The sequence below is a fragment of the Macaca nemestrina genome, chromosome 7 (genome assembly GCF_043159975.1).
Source record: "Macaca nemestrina isolate mMacNem1 chromosome 7, mMacNem.hap1, whole genome shotgun sequence".
Classification (NCBI taxonomy): Eukaryota; Metazoa; Chordata; class Mammalia; order Primates; family Cercopithecidae; genus Macaca; species Macaca nemestrina.
The window spans coordinates 86,351,117-86,375,210 of record NC_092131.1 but is presented as its reverse complement, the minus strand read 5'-3'; the positions used below and the strand labels follow the sequence as shown (position 1 = coordinate 86,375,210).

Genomic DNA, 24,094 nt, shown 5'->3' with positions numbered 1-24,094 from the left:
AAATTGTTATAACTAAAAGAAAAATAGACAAAACCACTATTACACTTGGAGACTTAAACCCTTTGTGTTCAGTAAATAATAGACTAAGTATTACAGTTAGAGAATCAGCAAAGATGCAGCAGACCTGCTCAACACTATTATATTGACATTTATGAAACACTCCACTAAATAACGGAAAGCACATAAAGCCATGCTTAGAGGAAAATTTATACAGTAAACATTTACATTAGAAAAAGAAAAAAGGTTCAAATCAATAATTTTATTTCCTTCTTGTGTGTGTCCCCAGTGATGACGTCCTACATAGAAAAAAAAAATAATCCTAGCAATCCAAGAAACTCTGTTTTTGAGTTCAGGCAAACAAGAGTGTTTTCTGCTGTTACTGCACCAGGTACCCAACTGGAAAATGATACGTCTCATATTTTATGTTGCTCTCTTATGCTCAAAGATTAAAATGAGATTAATTCTATTTACATCACATGTCACAGTTCTGGAGGAGGTTATGAGCCTTCCTATTACAGTAATGATATCAGAAAGGGTATAAAGTAAGTTTAGTCCTTCATCTTTTAAAAAAATACCAGTTATGAAGATGGTTTGCCACGAAATGAATTCTGTTACACACATGATGAATTATATAGGACATTATAGGGTACCTTACAATACAATCTGTATATTTTCACACTAGTTGAGATATCACTAATTATTAAATGGAACTATGCTACTATGTTTTTCCTTAGCTTTTCAAGGGATAAGCACAAGAATATTCAAGTTATGCAGTGGGTCAAGCCTAAGAACAAATGGGAAAGCTGATAGAATAAAGAAAGACTCAGGCTAGGTTCTGGACTAGCTGAGACTAACATATATTAAGTCCATAAGTGCAGAATGAACTGGATGTGAGGAGTGTATAACCCTTCTCAATTTCAACCTTTTGCTTTATTTTTCGCTGAATGCATCTCAATATAACAATGTAACAACACACTGACATCTCATTTAACTGTCAGAAGCATTATAGGACACAACAGAGGGAACAATCCGCTTTTCTGTGTCCTATTTGATCTTTGAGAGTATAAAAATCTGATTTTTTTCTGTGGGCAGGTATAGAGGGAGTATATGATAATTTTGTGTACTTTCTGCTCCATTTTTCTGTAAACCTAAAACTCCTCTAAAAGAGTCAATTAAACTGTCAAAAATCCATTTTAATGTAGAAGCTAAAAAGAAAAAAGAAAAATCAATCCAATGAGCTCAATCTCATAGAAAATATTTATTACAACCAGCTTGGATTATTTCCTACTTTCCTGCCTTACATACTCTCTTCAACTTTTTGCGTTGGTGCTTCTTTGGTTGTGTTTTTATTATGCAGCATGCATTATGTAAAATTGTGCATATGTTACATAATTTAATGATACTAACATGAAAGTAGAAATAACTTCTGTTAGGAAAAGCAATATAATAAGTAATTTAAGAGAATAAGTTTATGGGTTGGATAGGGTGTGTAGAACTCTCAACTCTGTCGTTATTTGAATTATAGTAGAAAAGTTAATAAATGTCTTAAATTTCAATTTTATCATCTTCTTACAGGAGATCATCATGATCACCCTATTGGAAGTTGTTCCAATTATCAAATAAGAAAATATCTTTCAAGAGCTTAGCTCAGATTCTAGCACAATGTAAACATTTAATAAATTATTATAGGTAAAGAAATGGAGGCCCAGAAAACATAACGAATTCTGCTCGTAATCAGAAATCTAGTACATTATAGAAAGAACACTGAGTTTTGAAATCCTAGCTATAAAATTTAAGCCAAGTATCTTCAACTTGTGATATCACTAACCTAGCCTCTTGAATACATTTACTGGGAGTAAAAGATGAGCAGAATAGAGAAAAGTAGAGGGAAAGAGAGAAACCAGGGGAAGCACTTTGAAACCACCAAACACATATTATCTCTTCAAGTATTCAGTCCCACAGATAGGCATACTCCTTGATGGCCATTTGTACCAGGGCTGCAGGACTTGATAAAAGAGAACCTAGAAAAACATTCTGTAATCTTCAATTGATTTGTTGCCCTAGATCTGGTCCACATCTCTCTACAAGGTTATAAATGTCATGTTCTTTTCAGTTGTTTCCCCTCGTATTAATGAAATGGAAAATCCTTTCTCTTCTGTCCTGACAGGGTCCTGATTATTAACTGGCGTTACAATATTTTTCCTCCTATTGTTATACAAACTGTGTGTAAAGTATTCTCTTTATTCTCAAGACTATGATTTAATCCAATTAGTAAGAGGGAAGATCAGGATAGTTAGCTTGACTTTTCCATTATTCAGTAAACAGGCATTTATATAAATGAAGTGGGAGACTGGCAGTTTACTCCTATACTGTGCGAGCTTCCTTTCATTAAGACCTCAGTGTCTCACAGCTTCTCACGACTCTTCTCTCTCCCACTGTCACCTTCTATAGCAGCAGGCTCTTTCCTGGCAGATCTTAATGTGGGAACTAAAAAAGGATTGATGTGTACCACATATTACCACAGACAGATTGATAGGGTCAAGCTAGAAAGAATTATGTAGAGAAACGCGGTGATAGAAGCAAAAGGCAGAATGGGATGTACAGTTGAGCCAGAAAATTCAAGGCAAGAAAAGATAACAGAGATTGAATGTCCATAAATGTCCTTATTTCTGTGCTAGGGCTCTGTGACTGCAGGTACAACACAGAACACATGAAATCCTAAGGAAAGAGTGTACGTACTGGGCGTTGGAGAGCTGTGAGTGCCATCAGAACTTCCTGAGTTTCTTCTAAATGTCCTTTCTTCAGTAGGTAAATCTCTGAAGCACCTGTGGGTTGAGTGAAGAATTATCTAAAGGGCTGAATCTTTCTCTTCTTACCTTTTCTCTAGTCAGTGCCAGACTTTAGGGTATGTGTCCTCTGGGATCACAGACCTCATTGAAAACAAGTCCCAGTATCCTAGTATGGCTTCCATTCTAGTGGGAATGGCGAGCCAGGCCCCCACTATGCTCCTGTCCTGGGGATGAATGCTCACTGAGGCTCTGCAGTACCTCTATGCCATGGCTCTCCTTTAGTCCTGGAAACAGCATTCAGACCCCACAGTCTCTCATAGCAGCCACTCAGGATCTTACAGCCAGCTCAGCAATAAACAAAAACATAGTGTGGGGCTCATAGCATCCCTTCTAAAGACTAGATTTTCTGATTCCAGGTACAAGATTCTTGTGACAAATGACAAAAACGATTTGTCAATTCTTCCGAACAGAAGGTCCAGGAACCCTAACCTCCCAGTGTGAACCAGAGAGATGCTGTTGTATATGACTATGCTCTGAAAGGCATGAGAGTGACAAATGAGGCTGCTACCATGTGATAGCCCCATGACAAGAATAAAAAGGATGGCAGCCTTGGAAGCCAGTTGAAGAAAACATACCTAAAACACACTAGCAAGAACAGAATGCTTACTCTTTCTTTTTGATAAGAAAGCCCATCTTTCATATGCTTCCTTGGTCTAGGGGCCAGGTAACAACAATAATGATGATAATGATATTAAAATACATCATTTAATATCATTTTCATTAGTAATAAATAAAAACAAGATCAATTAAGTAAGCCTGAAATTCAAGTAATTAGAATAAAAAATAAATCTACGGAAATCATGAAAATTGTATACATAAACGTATAAGCATAATTAAATGATGAGAAAAAAGTAGAATCTCCTTCAGTTCTGCTCTGATCTTAGATATTTCTTGCTTTCTGCTAGCTTTTTAATGTGTTTGCTCTTACTTGTCTAGTTCTTTTAATTGTGATGTTAGAGTGTCAATTTTAGATCTTTCCAGCTTTCTCTTGTGGGCATTTGGTGCCATAAATTTCCCTCTACACACTGCTTTAAATGTGTCCCAGAGATTCTGGTATGTTGTATCTTTGTTCTCATTGGTTTCAAAGAACATCTTTATTTCTGCCTTCATTTCGTTATGTCCCAGTAGTCATTCAGGAGCAGGTTGTTCAGTTTCCATGTAGTTGAGCGGTTTTGATTGAGTTTCTTAGTCCTGAGTTCTAGTTTGATTGCACTGTGGTCTGAGGAGACAGTTTGTTATAATTTCTGTTCTTGTACATTTGCTGAGGAGTGCTTTACTTCCAATTATGTGGTCAATTTTGGAATAAGTGTGATGTGGTGCTGAGAAGAATGTATATTCTGTTGATTTGGGGTGGAGAGTTCTGTAGATGTCTATTAGGTCTGCTTGCTGCAGAGATGAGTTCAATTCCTGGATATCCTTGTTAACTTTCTGTCTCATTGATCTGTCTAATGTTGACATTAGACAGTCTCCCATTATTATTGTATGGGAGTCTAAGTCTCTTTGTAAGTCTCTAAGGACTTGTTTTACGAATCTGGGTGCTCCTGTATTGGGTGCATATATATTTAGGATAGTTAGCTCTTCCTGTTGAATTGATCCCTTTACCATTATGTAATGGCCTTCTTTGTCTCTTTTGATCTTTGATGGTTTAAAGTCTGTTTTATCAGAGACTAGGATTGCAACCCCTGCTTTTTTTTGTTCTCCATTTGCTTGGTAGATCTTCCTCCATCCCTTTATTTTGAGCCTATGTATGTCTCTGCGTGTGAGATGGGTCTCCTGAATACAGCAGACTGATGGGTCTTGACTCTTTATCCCGTTTGCCAGTCTGTGTCTTTTAATTGGAGCATTTAGTCCATTTACATTTAAGGTTAATATTGTTATGTGTGAACTTGATCCTGCCATCATGATATTAACTGGTTATTTTGCTTGTTAGTTGATGCAGTTTCTTTCTAGCCTTGATGGTCTTTACATTTTGACATGTTTTTGCAATGGCTGGTACCGGTTGTTCCTTTCCCTGTTTAGTGCTTCCTTCAGGGTCTCTTGTAAGGCAGGCCTGGTGGTGACAAAATCTCTAAGCATTTGCTTATCTGTAAAGGATTTTATTTCTCCTTCACTTATGAAACTTAGTTTGGCTGGATATGAAATTCTGGGTTGAAAATTCTTTTCTTTAAGAATGTTGAATATCGGCCCCCACTCTCTTCTGGCTTGTGTAGTTTCTGCCGAGAGATCTGCTGTTAGTCTGATGGGCTTCCCTTTGTGAGTAACCCGACCTTTCTCTCTGGCTGCCCTTAAGATTTTTTCCTTCATTTCAACTTTAGTGAATCTGGCAATGATGTGTCTTAGAGTTGCTCTTCTCAAGGAGTATCTTTGTGGCATTCTCTGTATTTCCTGAATTTGAATGTTGGCCTGCCCTACTAGGTTGGGGAAGTTCTCCTGGATGACATCCTGAAGAGTGTTTTCCAACTTGGTTCCATTTTCCCCCTCACTTTCAGGCACCGCAATCAGACGTAGATTTGGTCTTTTTACATAATCCCATACTTCTTGCAGGCTTTGTTCATTTCTTTTTCTTCTTTTTTCTTTAGATTTCTCTTCTCGCTTCATTTCATTCATTTGATCCTCAGTGGCTGATACTATTTCTTCCAGTTGATCGAGTTGGTTACTGAAGCTTGTGCATTTGTCACTTATTTCTCGTGTCATGGTTTTCATCTCTGTCAGTTCGTTTATGGCCTTCTCTGCATTAATTATTCTAGTTATCAATTCTTCCACTCTTTTTTCAAAATTTTTAGTTTCTTTTCGCTGGGTACGTAATTCCTCCTTTAGCTCTGAGAAGTTTGATGGACTGAAGCCTTCTTCTCTCATCTCGTCAAAGTCATTGTCCGTCCAGCTTTGATCTGTTGCTGGCGATGAGCTGCGTTCCTTTGGAGGGGGAGATGCGCTCTTATTTTTTGAATTTCCAGCTTTTCTGCCCTGCTTTTTCCCCATCTTTGTGGTTTTATCTGCCTCTGGTCTTTGAGGATGGTGACGTACTGATGGGGTTTTGGTGTGGGTGTCTTTCCTGTTTGCTAGTTTTCCTTCTAACAGTCAGGACCCTCAGTTGTAGGTCTGTTGGAGATTGCTTGAGGTCCACTCCAGACCCTGTTTGCCTGGGTATCAGCAGCAGAGGCTGCAGAAGATAGAATATTGCTGAACAGCAAGTGTACCTGTCTGATTCTTGCTTTTGAAGCTTCCTCTCAGGGGTGTACTCCACCGTGTGAGGTGTGGGGTGTCGGTCTGCCCCTAGTGGGGGATGTCTCCCAGTTAGGCTACTCAGGAGTCAGGGACCCACTTGAGCAGGCAGTCTGTCCGTTCTCAGATCTCAACCTCTGTGTTGGGAGATCCACTGCTCTCTTCAACACTGTCAGACAGAGTCATTTGCGTCTGCAGAGATTTCTGCTGCTTTTTGTTGTTGTTGTTGTTGTTGAGCTGTGCCCTGTCCCCAGAGGTGGAGTCTACAGAGACTGGCAGGCCTCCTTGAGCTTCTGTGAGCTCCACCCAGTTTGAGCTTCCCAGCGGCTTTGTTTACCTACTTAAGCCTCAGCAATGGCAGGTGCTCCTCCCCTAGCCTCGCTGCTGCCTTGCCGTTAGATCGCAGACTGCTGTGCTAGCAATGAGGAAGGCTCCATGAGTGTGGGACCCTCCCGGCCAGGTATGGGATATAATCTCCTGGTGTGCCCGTTTGCTAAGACCCTTGGTAAAGCGCAGTATTGGGGTGGGAGTTACCCGATTTTCCAGGTGTTGTGTGTCTCGTTTCCCTTTGCTAGGAAAAGGGATTCCCTTCCCCCTTGTGATTCCCAGGTGAGGCAATGCCTCGCCCTGCTTCAGCTCTTGCTGGTTGGGCTGCAGCAGCTGACCAGCACCGATTGTCTGGCATTCCCTAGTGAGATGAACCCAGTACCTCAATTGAAAATGCAGAAATCACCTGTCTTCTGTGTCGCTCACCCTGGGAGCTGAAGACTGGAGCTGTTCCTGTTAGACCATCTTGCTCCGCCCCCCTGTTTCCTGATTTTTTAATGATTGCCAGTCTAACTGATATGAGATGGTATCTCGTTGTGGTTTTGATTTGCATTTCTCTGATGGCGAGTGATGATGAGCATTTTTTCATGTGTCTGTTGGCTGTATGAATGTCTTCTTTTGAGGAGTGTCTGTTCATATCCTTTGCCCAGTTTTTGATGGGGTTGTTTGTTTTTTCTTATAAATTTGATTGAGTTCTTTATAGGTTCTGGATATTAGCCCTTTGTCAGATGAGTAGATTGTAAAAATTTTCTCCCACTGAATGATAGTTTTATATGTATATAATTCTGATCGACAGTTCTCTCTTAGCACTTGAAAAATATCTGGCCACTTCCTTCTGGTCTTCCTGGTTTCTATTGAGAAATATACTGTCATTGGAATTGTTTATTTCCCTTGGGTAAGTTGCCATTTTCTTTAGGCTGCTTCCAAGATTTGTTCTTTTTTTAATTTTCAGATTTCATTATGATGTGTATTGACATAATTTTTTTTAGGTATATTCTGAATAGGATGCTGTCAGCCTCCTGTATCTGTAGGGTTGTGACTCTTCATAAATTCAGAAGTTTTCAGCCATTATTTCTTTGAGAACTTTTTAGCTCTATTTTCTTTTTATACTTCATATAGAATTCTGATAACAAAAATATTAAGACTTTTATTATAGAACTACAGACGTCTGAGGCTCTGATCATCTTTTTCAGTCTATTTTCGCTCCGTTGCTCAGATGGACAATTTCTCTTGTTCTGTTTTCTAATTCGCTGATTCTTTTCTCTGACCTATCCATTCTGCTGTTGAGCTTATCCAATGAGTTTTAAATTTCGGTTATTTTACTTTGAGTTCTAAAATTTTCTTTCCTTTCATTTTCTATCCTCTATTTCTTTGGTGAGACTTTTTATTTTAAAAATTTACTTTGAACATGTTTATAATTGCTTGTTGAGGCATTTGAAAATGACGTCTGTTTTAAAACTCTTGTCAGATAATTTTAACACTTGGGTCATCTAGGTGTTGGTGTCTGTTGATCATGTTTTCTCATTCATTTTGAGATTTTCCATGTTCTTGATACGATGTGTGATTTTTTCTGTTGAAACAAGGATGTTGTGAGAGGTATGTTGGGCAACTCTCATCTTTAAATCCAAGTTCTGGAAGCCCCTTTGCAATGTCTTTTTGATGTTATTCTTTAACCATCTCATATTATTACCATTCCTACTGCTGTAGGCCCTATTCTCTACTCAATCTGAACACGGTCCATGGGAAATTTCATCTACTCAAAAGGCTTCAATTATCATTTAAACAACCTGAGTTGACTACAGATGATAAGACTAGGCTCTGGAGTTATACGGACTTGAGTTCTAAATCCTGCTTCGTCTCTTAATAGCATTGGGACTTGAATAATTTAATTTAACATCTCTAAAGCTAAATTTTCTCATATGTAAAATAAAATTAGTAACATATTAGCTTTTTATATTAGGTAAGATCTTCTCTATGAGACATATAGCTGATAAATCATTTCGAAATACTTTCTTTATGATTGGAGAAAGATTTAATGTAAAGTTAATGAAGCTTAAACTTCAGAGTCTCTTTCTTGAACAGGTACCTTTCAAGGCCCTGGGAAAGACTTTAGCACTGTGCCCACATTGTCATATATTTTGTATATTTTTCTAAAAGTAGAATATTTTAACCACTATTAGTTAAGACCCTTGTTTTCCTACTCCAATTTCACACTTTGGTGACAAAGTGACCATAAGTTTATTTGGAACCCGACTAAAGTGAATTTAAATTAGGGATGCATTTAATTTGGATTTAGTTGGATTTCTTTATATGACTCACAGTTACTTTATTATATATTTAGATGTTAGCTAGAAATATTTCACAGGCTTTGAACAAAAATGTTTAATAACTACCTTTACATTACACTATTTAGCCTCTTCTTTGCTAATGATCCATTCACAGATATTTGTTTCCTTAACTCAACATCATGATAGTCTATTGTCAGCAACTTTCCAGTATTCAAAATCATATTCCACCTCCATAACTGGCTCTGATATACTTTTTTGCTTCTTTTTTGAGACAGAGTCTTGCTCTGTTGCCCAGCCTGAAGCATAGTGGCATGATCATTGCTCACTGCAACCTTTGCCTCCTGGCTTAAGTGATCCTCCTGACTTAGCCTCCTGAGTAGCTGGGACTACAGGTGCCACCATGCCCAGCTAATTTTTATATTTGTAATAGAGATGAGCCTTTGCCATGTTGCCCAAGCTGTTCTCAAACACCTGGGCTCAAGCAATCCTCCCACTTCAGACTGCCAAAGTGCTGGGATTATAGGTGTGAGCCACTGTGCCTGGCTTCTGATATACTTTTCTAGTTTCATTGCCCACTGCTGCAGTATCTGCACACTCTATGCTATCTAAACCGGATTCCTTACCTTTGGTTATATGTTTCCTTTGGAAGGAAAAGACCTTATCCAATCATTAAAGTTTTTATTAACTTCATTCTAATTGGTCACAAAATGTTTACATTTATAAAGATAAAGTAACACTCTTACTACACCAATACAATGAGGACATTAACAGCTGTGGCAGGCAGAATTCTAAGATGGTACCTAAGACGTCTGCCTTCTGGTGTACACGTCTTGTATAATCTCCTCCCTTGATTGTTGGCAGGACCCAAAATTTGATGAATGTCTCTTCTTTAATTAGGTCATATGGCAAAGGTGAAGGGATTTTGCTCATGTAATTAAAGTCCCTAATTAGTTTCCTTTGAGTTCATCAACAGGGAGATTGTCCTTGATGGGCCCTATCCAATCAGGTGGGTTCTTTAAAAGGGTTAAGCATTTAAAAGGCTTAGGCTTCTTCTGAGCAGAGAGCCTCCTGCTAGAGGAGTCAAGCTGCCATGAGTTCTACAGCTACAAGAAAATGAAATCTTCCAATAACTAAATGATCTTGGAAGAGGACTCCCAAGCCTCAGACGAGACTCTGACCTTAGCTGACTCTTTGATTACAGCTTTATGAGATCCAGCTTAGCTGTGCCTTATGGAAACTGTAAGATAATTAATAGGTGTTATTCTAAGTTGCTATGTCCATGGCAATTTGTTATACAGCAACAGAAAACTAATACAGACTTAATAAACTAGTTAATGAGTGTCATCAGTCATAATACTTAGGATTTATTACAGAATAAGAAAACTTAAAATGTAGTGAAGTCTCATAGCACATAGTAACTTGATAGTAACTTTCTCAAATTTGACTATATTCCTAAAAATTTACATGACATTAGCATAATGCACTGTGAATTTAAAAAATTGATCAAACATGTTTGGAGTAAAGACTGCATTATCGTGTTTTTTTCTACATAGGAAATATTACAAATGTATTGTCACATGAAGTCAATTAAGAAGTATGGAACCAAAAAATATAAAACCAAAAAATATTAATGCTGGCAAGGACGTGGAGAAAAGCGAACCCTTGTACACTGTCAGTAGGAGGGTAAACTAGTAAAACCACTATGGAGAACAGTATGGAGTTTCCTCAAAAAAACTAAAACCTGAGCTACCATAAGATCCAGCAATTTCACTGCTGGGTATATACCCAGAAGAAAGGAAATCAGTATATTGAAGAGGTATCCGCACTCCTGTTTGTTGCAGCACTGTTTACAACAGCTAAGATTTGGAAGCAATCTAAGTTTCCATCAACAGATAAAATGTGGTACATATACACAATGGAGTATTATTCAGCCATAAAAAAGAATGAGATCCTGTCATTTGCAAGAACATAGATGGAATTCTGTTATAGCTCACTTATGTGTTAAGTGACATAAGCCAGGCACAGAAAGACAAATATTTCATGTTCTCATTTATTTGTGGGATCTGAAAATCAAAACAATTGAACTCATGGACATAGAGAGTAGAAGGATGGTTACCAGAGGCTGAGAAGAGTAGTGGGGAGATGAGAAGGGAGGTGGGGATGGTTAATGAATACAAAAAATATAGAAAGAATGAGTAAGACCTACTATTTGATAGCACAACAGTGTGACTATAGTCAAAATAATTTAATTGTGCATTTTAAAATAATGTACAATTACACTAAAAGTGTAACTGGATTGTTTGTAACACAAAGGATAAGTGCTTAAGGAGATGAATACCCCCTTCTCTGTGATATGATTATTTCATATTGCATGCCTATATCAAAACAGTTCATGTACCCCAAAAATATGTACACCTACTATGTACCCACAAAAATTGAAAATTTAAAAATTTAAAAATAAATAAAGTATTATAGAAGTGTGTCAGATAAATAAGTAATAAAATACATAAATTTCTGAATTTTATATTTATGGTATTTGTGTTTTAAAATTTATAGTTTGCTGTGATTTTATTTCTCACTTGAAATTATTTTTGTACCCAATTTTATTCTTATTTTTATGTTATTCTTTTAAAAATCCTTCATCTTGTAAGTTTCAGGCTTACAAACGTAAATCCTCCTTTGTACATTATCATAAATCTTTGCATTCAACACCAGAAGGGTAGGAAGGATGTGGAGGAAGTTCACAAAAATCGTGAATTTCTCCTTAGCCCTCTATTTGTCCGCTGGAGGGCGTTGTTGCCTACATTGGAAATGGCTTTTCCGTAAAAGATTAGAATAAGCTTCTTCCTTCTCTACAGGTTAAAGAGGTGTCCTTTCTGACTGAGCATTCTTTTAGACAGCGATGTATGAAGAATCTCAGACAACAGAGGCAGGCAAGTTTGTTAGGAGAGCATCTCTTACTAACAGTTTCTACAAGATCCCTAAGAAGAAGAAATCTAAATCCCTGCCATTTCTCGATAGCTTCACCCTGGAATCAAGTTACCCTGTGGTCAGATTGTGTCTGTGGGGAATCTCCTGGAAAGGTGCATGCTGCTCCCTCAGTGCTTGGCTAGATCTCAGTGTGTGTCTTGATGCTTGGTGTACTCCTGTTCCCGAGTGCGTATCATTCCATTTTACTCCCTCGTCCACAAATGGAGCATTATCTATTTGACTCTGAATACAGATATTTTGTGTTTAGCTGAGTTCAGTGACATAGCATTGGCATTTAGGAAAAACCAGTGCCCAGTGTGACCCAGCCTGACGTTCATGTCGCTGTCTCTGAAGGAGCCCCTCTGGAGCTGAGGTGCAACTATTATTGATCTTCTGTTCCACCACATCTTTTCTGATATGTGCAATACCCCAGCCAAGGACTCCAGCTTCTCCTGAAGTACATATCAGGAATTGTTGTTTCAGGAATTAATGGTTTTGAGTCTGAATTTAGGAAGAATGAAAACTCCTTCCTCCCAAGGAAACCCTCATCCCATTGGAACGACACGCTGAGTACTTCTGTGCTGAGTCCCGCATTGCCCAGGACTGCAGTGGGGGCTCCATACAAACTACCTGAGACATATAGCTTAAACAACTAAGGATCTCAGCCTCAGTTATTTTCAGGAAGTTGACTTGTTCTGTGAAAGCAAACAGTACAAAGAAAGTAGAATCCTGTCTAGCATTTACTTCCTGTGGACATCTTAGATTTAATTTATTTTCTTATTTGCCATTTCACAAAGGAAAGAGCTTGTACATGATTCTAGAAGAAACTAGACTATAGGATTTGTAACAAGCTGGAAGAGGTGATTTGCACCATGTTATTTGAGATAGTGATGGAATGAGATGACTTAAGCTTGGCCATGTGGATTGGTATAAGGCAAATCAATTTGCTTTTAGTTATTAATCTCATCTCTCAAGCAATCAGAAACCCAGAAAGAGAGTTTATTTCAAGTTGCATTAGCTACAGATTATTTAACCCAGTATCCTGACTTCAGTGAGCTACAGTCCTTTGAGGAAAGAGGCCTCTTCAAAGGACTTCAGCTCACTGATGAAAGTATTGGAGACAGGGAGACATAATTAAAGCTGACATTTAAGGATGTGTGCAAGGCAATCTTTCCAAAGACAATATAAGTAGAAAGGGAACAAAAGACTTTTTATTTTAATCTGGTGGTCCCCAGCAAAAGGCAATCTAAATTAAACACAACATCATGGCAAAGTTCCATGTGGAATCTTGGGGTTGGTTGTTCTATGGATGACCTGCCCTTTATCAGTTCTACCCAGATTACCTCTCTCCTGTTTTTCTCTCTTTCAACTCAATTTCTCTAATACTTGTTGAGTGTCCAATAACTATTATTGATTCCTTAATCATATTTAATTATTTCTCTACACTATTCCTCATAGTGCCAATAGTAACTATTTGCAACGTTCTTGAGCAGTTAATCCAATGTTGTGCCTGCAGAACTTTTATTTCTACTTCAGTGAAAATATAGGTGTTCTCATTTTTCACCCCCTTTACCTCCAAATCCATCTACAGATAATTAGTATTAATTATGGATTCTGGGGCAAAAGCACAAACAAATTATTTTCATAACTTTTAAAAACAGCTAATTTTCTTTTAAACCATTAGAATAATCTATTAAACCTAAAAAGCAAAATATAAATAATAATTAGCAATGGATAGTTTTAATAAAATATATTTAAATAAAATTAGAATCCATTTCTTTTTAAGTTTAATTAGATTACAGTATTTAAAATAAATGCTAGTTTCAACATCCATCTAGTTGATAAAGAAGCTAATCAGTGTTACTCTTTATGCAGATTCAATCTAGAATAAATATATGCAATTTATAAGTAATGTTGTTTAATATTACAAAGTGTTCCAGCCATCATGAGCAACTATAGTGAATACTATGCTGATTCATGAGTACCCTGAAGAACCACAAATGAGTACGTAAGAGATGCAAGAAAACAGATCCTCAACATCCTTGGGAAACAGCATTTCTTTATGTACAAATCTATTGCCTCCATGCTGAGAGGACAGATGGGGCTAGCTAATTAATTTTTTCCTTCTCTTCCCTGAAACCCTTCCACCCTCGACCCCAATTCCAAATCAGAGTCATATGAAGTCAGTTAAGAAGTATGGAACCAAAAAATATAAAAATGAAAAGTGTTAATGCTGCTAAGGACATGGAAAAAAGGGAACCCTTGTACACTGTTGGTAGGAGTGTAAATTAGTATAGCCACCATGGAGAACAGTATAGAGGTTCTTCAAAAACCTAAAACCTGAGCTACTATAAGATCATATTTACTTATTTTTCTATACTATTCCTCACAGTGCCAATAGTAACTATCTGAAACATTTTTGAGCAGTTAATCCAATGTTGTGCCTGCAGACCTTTTATTTCTACTTCAGTAAAAATATAGGCGTTCTCATTTTTCATCCCCTTTGCCTCCAAGTCCATCTACAGGTAATTAATATTATTTATGGAGTCTGGGGAAAAAACACAAACAAATTATTTTCATATAAACAGAGTCTGCCTCCTATGGCAGCAGCAGCACAACCCACAAATATTTTAATATTCGAAAAGGACAAAGGTCAAGGTATGTGAAGAGGTATTTTTCTCAAACCTGAAAAATGGTGTTAGTAGTTTTTTAAGTTACAGAGTGTGCCTGGTTCTGAGTGACAGAGAGAGCCTGTGTTCTTCAGTACATTTGTGTGTGTGTGTGTGTGTGTGTGTGTGTGTGTGTGTGTGTGTGATTGAGTGGCCCTATAAAATATGAGGCTCTGGGCGGGACTCTTGCCTGAGTCTAAGGGTCATACTGTCCACAACCTTGCTCATCTTCTCTCCTCCTTGTATTTAATACAAAGGGTCACTTTTCAAAGTTGGCCATCTTTGCTTTTGTTGCTCTCCAGTCTTGTCACCTCCACAGAAGGCATGTAGCATCACATCCCCCATCAACTCACATCCTGTAATAGAAGTTTGATGTAATTGTTACTGTCTTGGTGCTCATGTGGTGTTTAAGGATGCTTTTCAAAAATGATATCCTGTAAACCTTTATTACATTCAGACAGATGTTTGTCTCCTCACTATATCACAAGCTCTCTGAGGGAAAAACTGTATCCAATTCATTTTTTAAAAAAATTTCCAAGGTCTCAAACACTCTTAAATATATTGGCTTAACAATACTGAATCAAACTGGTCAGTTCATATTTTTCAGTTCATAGGTATGAATTAAATGGATGTGCTAATTACATAAAATTACATTTAAAGTATTTATTTTCATAAAAGCCACCATGGGGTCTCATGGTCCTATTTATGGTACTCTCCATTTTGTGGACATTTCTGTTGGTTCAAGTCAACCCACAAGTACAGCCCTAGGAAAAGACAGCTGGGCTGAGCTGTTCATATATGCTGAGGAAGATGTGGTCTTTCTCAAGGTTTTAGCACATCAGGAGGCACTATAGGCTTTTCTTAAATTGAGGGATGACTCTGAAGGATCTAGTAGTGAATAATTGTTGAAAGATTTGAGAAATATATTGAGTATAAGGATGAGGGCCAGTAATAGTGAAGAGGGAAGAATAATTATGTGTAAGTACAAACTAAATCATTATCAGAATATAAGAAACATATTTTTGCTGAGTATTCTTTTCAATTATAGCTCTGTCCTCTAAAACAAGATAAATGACATATGAATATTCAAGTTCTAGGTTATATTTGAAATGCATATATATCTCTCTATAATTTTTATATTTATCTTTATCATTATCTTCATCTGTATCTGTCAGAAAATATTCCTGGGTCAAACAGAATCATATACAGCAAAAGGGAAAGTGCACAATTCCAAAGAAGGGAATTCGGATTTTAAAAAATTTTTGTTTCCTAAGATTTTCTAAGAAAAAAATATGAACTTTCATTTCACGGGTCCAAAATTATTTCTAAACTGTTGAAAGCCACCTTTTATTTAGTATTCTTCTGTCCCTTTCCTGTAACTAGAACCCCCTACTCTCAACCAAAAATAAATAAATAAATAAATAAATAAATAAATAAATAAATAAATAAAGGAGAGAGAGAGAAAAGGAAGAACATGGAAATAAAAGGTAATGATAGAAAAGGAAGAAGATGGAACTGAAAGGTAATGATAGGAGAAAGTGGAAGGAAAAGAGGAAGACAGAAAAAAATAAAGAAAAAAGGATTTACTGGACTGTAAGATGAGCTACAAAGGAAGTTTGTATAAAACAGGATTTAGGAAAATAAAACATATTGCCCATCCAGGGTAATATGTAGAAAAAAATATTTGAATTGATCTTATTTTTTCTCTCACAATTTACAGTCTTACTAGGGTCATTTCTTATGACAATATTTACCACAATTGTTGATTATTTCAGGAGAGTCCTAATCCATGTATTTCATATATTCTAATAATAAAAATTATTACATTTATAATATGTAACATGTATGTTCTTATTACTTTACGTGCCTGGAATGACTTTCACCTAAATTAATTCATTGGTTAATAAAGACACTTTTGTCAGAACACATTCTTGTTTTGGGGGTTTAAAATGTGGACACTCATTCTGTGATCCTCTCCAGGATCGAATTAGTATTACAGTTGAGGCACGTTGTCCTCCCGAGGAGGCCCCTCCATTTCCTTCTCACAGGATCTTTGACATTCTTTACTATATCCAGAATTATTAGAAAACATCCCTCAGGTTATGGAATAGTGACCTTTATTTTCCCCTTTCACTTCACCCCTTTCCACCCCGGTTCTCAGCCAGGTTTAAGAAGGCAGGTGGGGCTTCCTGTCACAGAACGCTGTTTAAAAACTCAGTAGCATCTGGGTGTGAGCAGGCTTTGTTGAGTGAAGTTGATTGGTTGCAGGAGCAGCAACAGTTCCAGAACCAAGTCATGACACCCACCTCCTCAAGGTTTAGTTAAATATATCTTGTGGTGAAAATGCCTGGAGCAAGAAGGCAAAGCATCATGAAGAGGACATTGGGAGCTCTGCTGGGGCTCTTGAGTGCCCAGGTTTGCTGTGAGTTGGGGCTGTCCAAGGTGGGAATCTGAAAGGATTTAGCAACTGCAGCCTTGTTGAAGGGAGGATGGGAAAGGAGTTAATAAGTCTTGCAATCTTTCTATTCACGCATTCTGTGGGAGCATTTTCAGGGTTCTTCAGATGTTAAGCTGCCCATCACCTATGACTTTTTCTCCATTTCTGACCAGGTGTGAGAGGAATACAAGTTGAGCAGAGTCCTCCAGACCTGATTCTCCAGGAGGGAGCCAATTCCACGCTGCGGTGCAATTATTCTGCCGCTGTGAACAATTTGCAGTGGTTTCACCAAAACCCTTGGGGACAGCTCATCAACCTGTTTTACATCCCCTCAGGGACAAAACAGAATGGAAGATTAAGCGCCACGACTGTCACTAAGGAACGCTACAGCTTATTGCACATTTCCTCTTCCCAGACCACAGACTCAGGCATTTATTTCTGTGCTGTGGAGTCACAGTGCTCCCCAGGCACCTGCAGCCTGTACACAAACCCTCGGCTGGGCTCAGTTCCTCTACCAGCAACAACCACCTCACGAGGCCACCACAGCAGCATTTGCACAGTTTAATATTCCTTTTGTACATAGGTAGAGTTTTAACCACAGATTCTTTTTGGCTCTACAGGTTTGAGACTTTGGTCTTTATTTTCCCTTTTCAATACACACCTCCTCCTACCCTGTAAATATCTAGCTTGGAAGGAGTAGAGTAGCTGATAAAAGGACAGAATCAAAATAAATATTTAAGTGACAGTATGCAGGACTCCAAAAGGGTAAAAAGTAAAAAGAATAAAAAGAAAAGAAACACCATTCCAATAAGCATGTTGTTAGATATATTAGACCATGATCCAGCTTGGTTGTGTGTCTCAAGCACATTCAAGTCTATCTCACTACATTACGTACCAGCAGACAAGGGCAAATATTTGCATCCTATCCCACTAGTGCTGCAAAGTAAAATTTCTTTGAATATTAACATATTGATAAACAGCTGTGGAAAAAAACTTTAAAATGTTATGTTCCACTCAACTATGTCCCGTACGTGTTTTTCAGGCTTGTTGTATTACCTAGAATATGATCTGTCCTGGAAAATATAACCATGCATGCTTGAGAAGAATGTGTATTCTGATCTTGGGTAGATAGATGACTGTTAGGTCTACCTGGCTTTTGTGTTGTTCAAATCTTCTATTTTCTTGTTGGTATTCTATTTGTCCTATCTATTATTGAAAGTGAGATATTGAGTCTTCACTTGTTATTCTTGAATTTTCTGCTTTTCCCTTCAATTTTGACAGTTTTCGTGCATCATGTATTTTGGGGTATGTCATTAGCTGCATATATGTTTATAACTGATATATTCTTAATGGATGCCCTTTTTAACATTATAACCTTTCCCTTTTTATCTTTAGTAACATTGTTTGGGTTAAAGTATACTTTTCTAATAATAACATAGTTAGTCCAGTTCTCTTATGGTTGCTGTTAAATGATATATCTTTTCCTATCCTTTTACTTTCAACTTATTTGTATCTTTGTATCTAAAGTATGTCTCTGACAGTGTATAGGGGTGTGTGTGTGTGTGTGTAGTCATTCTGATAATCTCTGCTTTTTGATTGGATTGTTTAATCCATTAACATTTAATGTTATTGTTGATATAGAATATATCTGGCATTTTAATTTTATTTTCTTTCTGTCTTATGTCTTTTCTGTTCCTCTGTACCTCCTTAACTGCTTTCCTTTGCATTATGTGAATCTTCTATAGTGTACTATTTTAATTCTTTTATTTTTTTCACTATGCTTTTGCAATTATTTTCTTGGTGGATGTTTTAGTACTTACAATATATATACATCTAAACTTGTCAGAAGTCACTTCAGATTTTATGCTAACTTAATTCCAATGGGATTTTCAGATGTCACTTTCATATAGGTCTATTTCTTATTCCCTTTATTATTATTGTTCACATTACATGTATATATGTTACAAACAATAGATTATTATAATTATTTCTTTATATAATTTTTATAATTTTTTCTTTATATAATCTTATGTTTCATAAGCTGAGAAGGAAAACAGGAATGCAACTATATATTGAAGTGTTTGTTGTTAACCTTCTTACTTATCATTTCTGGTTCTCTTCATTTGTTCCTTTGCACTTAACCATAGCCAGAATGTCGAGAAGTGATCACTTGTTCCTGTGGATTCAAGTTGCCATCTGGTGTCTTTGTCTTATTCCAATATAGTTTTGCTATCTGCCTTCCTCCTTTGTTATTTTATTGTCAAATATATTACATTCCTATAAGTCCAATAATAGAATTATATATGTGTTGTTTTTATACAGTAGTTATTTAAATCAGTTAATAGTAGAAAGGGGATAAATATGCAGTCACGCCATCTTTTTAGTATGTGTGTGGATGCAAATTACTGTTTGAAGTCCCTTGCTTCCAGCCTGAAAAACTTCTGTTATTATTGCTTGAAGGTGGGTCTGCTTGCAATAAATTCTCTCACTTTGTATTTATCTAGGAATGTCTTTATGAGATACTTTTGCTGAATATAAGATCTTCATTGATGGTATATTTCTTTCAGCACTTTGAATATATCTTCTTACTGCCTTCTAATTCTGCTGTTTTTGTTGAGAAATCAGCTGTTAGTTATTGAGTTTCTCTCATAAATATTTGTTTTTCTCGTTCTACGTGGAAGATTCTATTTGTCTTTCAACATTTTTGCTACGATGTGTCTGAGTGTGCATCTTTTGCATTCATTTTACTTGGAGTTCACTGAGCTTCTTAGATGAGTAGATTAATGTTTTTTTGAAACTGGGAATTCTCAGCCTTTGTTTCTTCAAATTTTTTTGTTCCTTTTTCTTTTCTTTCTTTTTTTTCTGGTACTCTCACTATGCATATATTGGTGTGCTTAATGATGTATCACATTTCTCTGAGTCCCTGTTTATTTTTCTTTATTCTTTTTTCTGTCTGTTTTTCAGATGGCATAATCTCTATAGACGTATCTTTAAGTTCACTGATTCCCTGTTCAGGAAGCCCAAACTTACTATTCGACCTTCCAGTGAATTTTTTATTTGGTTATTGTACTTCCCCAACTCTAGAATTTCTATTTTGTTCCTTTCACAAAAAATACTTTTTACCACTAAGTAAGTATTCTCTGGCTCATAAGAAGTCATCATCATATCTTTTTTACTTCCCTAAGCATGGCTTTACTTCTTTGAGCATACTTAAAACAGCTATTTTGAAATTTTTGTCCGTGAAATCCAACATCTAAGTCATAGAAAAGGCAATTGCCATTACCCAATTTATTTCTCTTGTGTAAGAATCACACTTTCCTGTTTGGGGCATATCTTATAATTTTTTGTTTTAAACTAGACATTTTAGATAACATATTGTATTAGCTTTCTATGACTACTCTTATGGGTTGAATTGTGTTTCTCAAAATTCAAGATGAAATCCTAACTCCCAGTACCTCAGAATGTGACCTTATTTGAAAATGGGGCCATTGCAGATGCAATTAGTTAAGATAAAGTCATTAGAATGGACCCTAACTGTGATGGTTAATGTTAGGTGTTATCTTGATTGGACTGAAGGATGCCTAGATCACTGGTAAAGCATTGTTTCTGGGTGCATCTGTGAGGGTGTTGCCAGAGGAGATTGACATTTGAGTCAGTGAACTGGGAGAGGAAGACCCACACTCTTTGCGGGTGGGCACCATCCAATAGGCTGCGCAACTAGAACAAAGCAGGCGAAAGAAGGTGGGATAACCTTGCTTGCTGAGGCTTCTGGCTGCCTGCTTTCTCCCATACTGGAGGCTTCCTTCTGCTTCTCCTGTCCTTGTGTTCCTGGACCAAACTGAGGTTTGGGCTGCTATTTTTTACAGCCATAGAACGAGATGCAGATGAACTGGGGAGAAATAGAGTTTTTATTTCTGTAGTCAGTTACAGGGACATGGCCTGGAAATTATTGCCAGACCAACTCAAAATTACAAAGTTTTTTCAGAGTTTTATGTATCTTCTAAGCTAGATGTCTATGTGTAAGTGTGCCTTCATTTAAAGACATCATAAGTGATTAACTTCTTTTAATCTGTAACAAAGGTCTGAGTCCTGAAGACCTTTTAGAGCCTTAGTAAGTTTACTTAATCTAAATGGGTTTAGGTGCTGGGGTGATTACCCTTATCTGGTCTTCTGCTAAATCACAGAGGTTTGGGGAGTTCCTTTAGACCTCCAATAAACTTGTTTGTGGAGGCCTGGGGAGTTTCTTCAGACTCCCAGTAAAACTTGTTTAATCCTAAAGTGGTCCTGTTAAGAATTACTCCGTTATTTTGTTATGCTTTAAGGCCCAGGAAAGGCCTAGGCAAAACTCTTGGTGGGCTTTTGCTACATTCTAGCCTTTGTATAAGGGCACTAGCTTTTAATATTTATCTTAACCACTCAGTGAGTGCTGAAAGTTGTTATGGAGACCTGCCACACTTGGACATCAGACTCCAGGTTCTTTGGCCTGTGGACTCTGGGACTTGCACCAGTGGCTTGCAGGTGGTTCTTGGGCCTTTGGCCGCAGATGGAATGCTGCACTGCTGGCTTCTTTGGTTTGAGGCTTTCGAGCTTGGACTGAGCCACTATCAGCTTCTCTTTTCCCCAACTTGCAGATGGCCTATCGTGGAATTTGGCCTTGTAACTATGTGAGCCAATTCTCCATAATAAATAAGTAAATAAATAAATAAATAAATAAATAAATAAAGTTTATTAGGGAGAATTGGCACACACAATTACAAGGCTAAGTTTTATATGTATGTGTGTGTGTTTATATATGTACATATATGTATGTATACACATACATACACACACACATATATACACACACACACACACACACACATATATCCTACTAGTTCTGGAGAACTCTGATCAATACACTAATCTAATATGACTGATGTCCTCATAAAAAGGGAAAATTTGGAAACACACACACACAGAGGTAGAACACCATTTAAAGATGAAGGCAGAGATCAGGGTGGTACTTTAAAAAGCCAAAGAATGCTAAAGATTGCCAGAAAACCATGAGAAGCTGGGCAAGAGGAATGGAATAGATTCTCATAGCCCTCACAGTCTCTCAGACTTCCACTCTCCAGAAATGTGAAACCATAAGTTCCTATTGTTTAAGCCACCTAACTTGTGGTACTTTGTTATAGCTCCAGCAAACTAATAAAGCTGCTGTACCAAATTACTGCAAATTTGGTAGCTTAAAAGCAAACAAATTTATTCTCTTACAGTTCTGGAAGCAATCTGAAACCAGTTTCACAGGGCTACAGTCCAAGTGTTGGCAGGGCTGATTTCTTCTGGAGGCTCTCAGGGAGAATCTGCTTCCTTGCCTTTTCCAGCTTCTGCCATCCACCCGAATTCATGGCTCATGCTCTTTCTCGAATCACTCCAAACTTTTGCTTCCATCATCACATCTCCATTCTCTTTCTGGAGCCACATCTTCCTCTGTTTCCCTCTTATCAGAACACTTGTGATTATATTTAGAGCCCACTCAAATAATCCAAAATAATTTTGCCATCTCAAGATCCTTGATAACGTATTCAAAGACATTTTTGCCACATAAGGTACCATTTTCAGGTACCAGGCATTAGGGCCTGGTTGTCTTTGGGGATGATTATTCAGGCTATCACATACATTATAGTGACTCTGGATATTGAGTCTCTACTCCGTCCAGGGCTTGTTCTTGCTTGCTTGTTTATTTAAACAACTTTACTTGACTATTTCAGTTAAGTCCATTTTCCTGCAGGGTGCAGCCTACAATGTTATTCCTCAGAGGACAGTCTTTGGTATGTGCACAGACATCTTGATATGACAGTGATTTCAGCAATATTTTCTTTAACTGTCTTTCTCCCTGATTTTTCTGTTAAGCTACCTGCCTCTGTTTGTATCACACTTAGCCATGAGCCTCCACTAAGGAGATGCTGACTGATTGTTCTATGATTTTCAGTGGCACCCTGGGGCATACATTTCTCCATAGTCTGGTTCAATTAAATTCAGGCCCCTTTGCAAAGGTAATCTTTGAGGCCAATCTTTGAAGCTTCTTATAACCTCAGGAGGGCTCTTCCCAGCTCTCTTTATTCCTGGTTCTCTCTATTAGATTTTTAGCTAGTCATCTGTGGTTTAGCTTGCTGCTCTTGTGGCGCTACCAGCCTCCTCTTAATTGCTTACCACAAAAATCTTCATTCATTTCAACAGTACCCTCAAGGCTTGGACTTCCTGATGTTCTGTTCCAAACAGAGTCTTCCTAGGGGAGAGCTCTCTGTTCTTATAACTCCTTCTCTCCCAAACTAGGATTGCCTAGATTGAATAATTTCAGTGGGCTCTGAGGCCAGGACTATCCCTAGTTGCCTGGTACCTGACCACGGGATGCTTAGGGCAGAGGAATAGTGGCTGGAATATAGGAGCCTATTGACAGCCTGATAAAGCAGGTTCTTGGAGTATGGGCTGTATATTAGTTGGTTTGCATTTGAAAGATGTGCTCCCAAGTGAGTCTTTACTATCTCTGGGAGTTAGCCAGAGATGGTAAAGACCCTGAGATGTCAAAACATTTGAGTAAAAAGATGTGGTTAATATACCAACACTGTTGGAATATGAGACTTCTCTATGCCTCACTTTACTTTGCATACTCTTGTTCATTAATATTTTTTCTTTACTTATTTAAGGTTAGGTACTCTGACTTTGCCTGTTATATTCCTTTTATGATTAATAATAACTTACCTAAATGTAGTCTTTACTAGAGACAACAATCATCAACTCAGTTCACTCAATTCTCCAAAGCTGACGTCATTACAGCCAATTTGAAAAGTGATCAAAGGGTATGGTACACTAACACTACCAATAGTGATACTGTTTGTAGGCAATCCATAGGTGAAAAAAGTCCTATACAAAAGGTATAACATATGATGGTGATTATTTGTCAAGAACGAATCCCATTTGAATTCCATTCAAAATGGAATTTTCATTTCATTCCTACAGCTCCTGGGATCTGTTTCTGTTTGAGAATCTGTCTCTTCATTGCCAAAACAGAGCCAAGATCAATCCTTCTGTAAGTCTATTTGTTCGGCTATTTTAAGGGCATGACCCGCAACAATCCTCAGTGGACCATACTATTTTACAAAAGTCATAAAGCAATGAAACTTTTTCTGAAGGAAACTCCTGAGGGTAGTGACGCCATCCACAGCATTAAACAATTTGCAGTGGTTATCTAAAAGTATTTTCTTACATTAGCTAACATAATAAATATAGTAATATATCCAAAATCTTGGAATCACAGTAAGCCAGTTAAAATTTCTTAATCCAAAGGCTCAT

General features: G+C 37.4%; 1 gene segment (V, D, J or C); it reads left to right on the top strand.

The window, feature by feature from the left end:
• The first annotated feature begins 16,626 nt into the window (after positions 1-16,626).
• Positions 16,627-17,682, top strand: LOC105496617 (T cell receptor alpha variable 22-like). The segment is given in 2 exon segments: positions 16,627-16,747; positions 16,936-17,682. Coding segments are annotated over 2 exon segments (493 nt in total).
• The last annotated feature ends 6,412 nt before the right edge of the window (positions 17,683-24,094 follow it).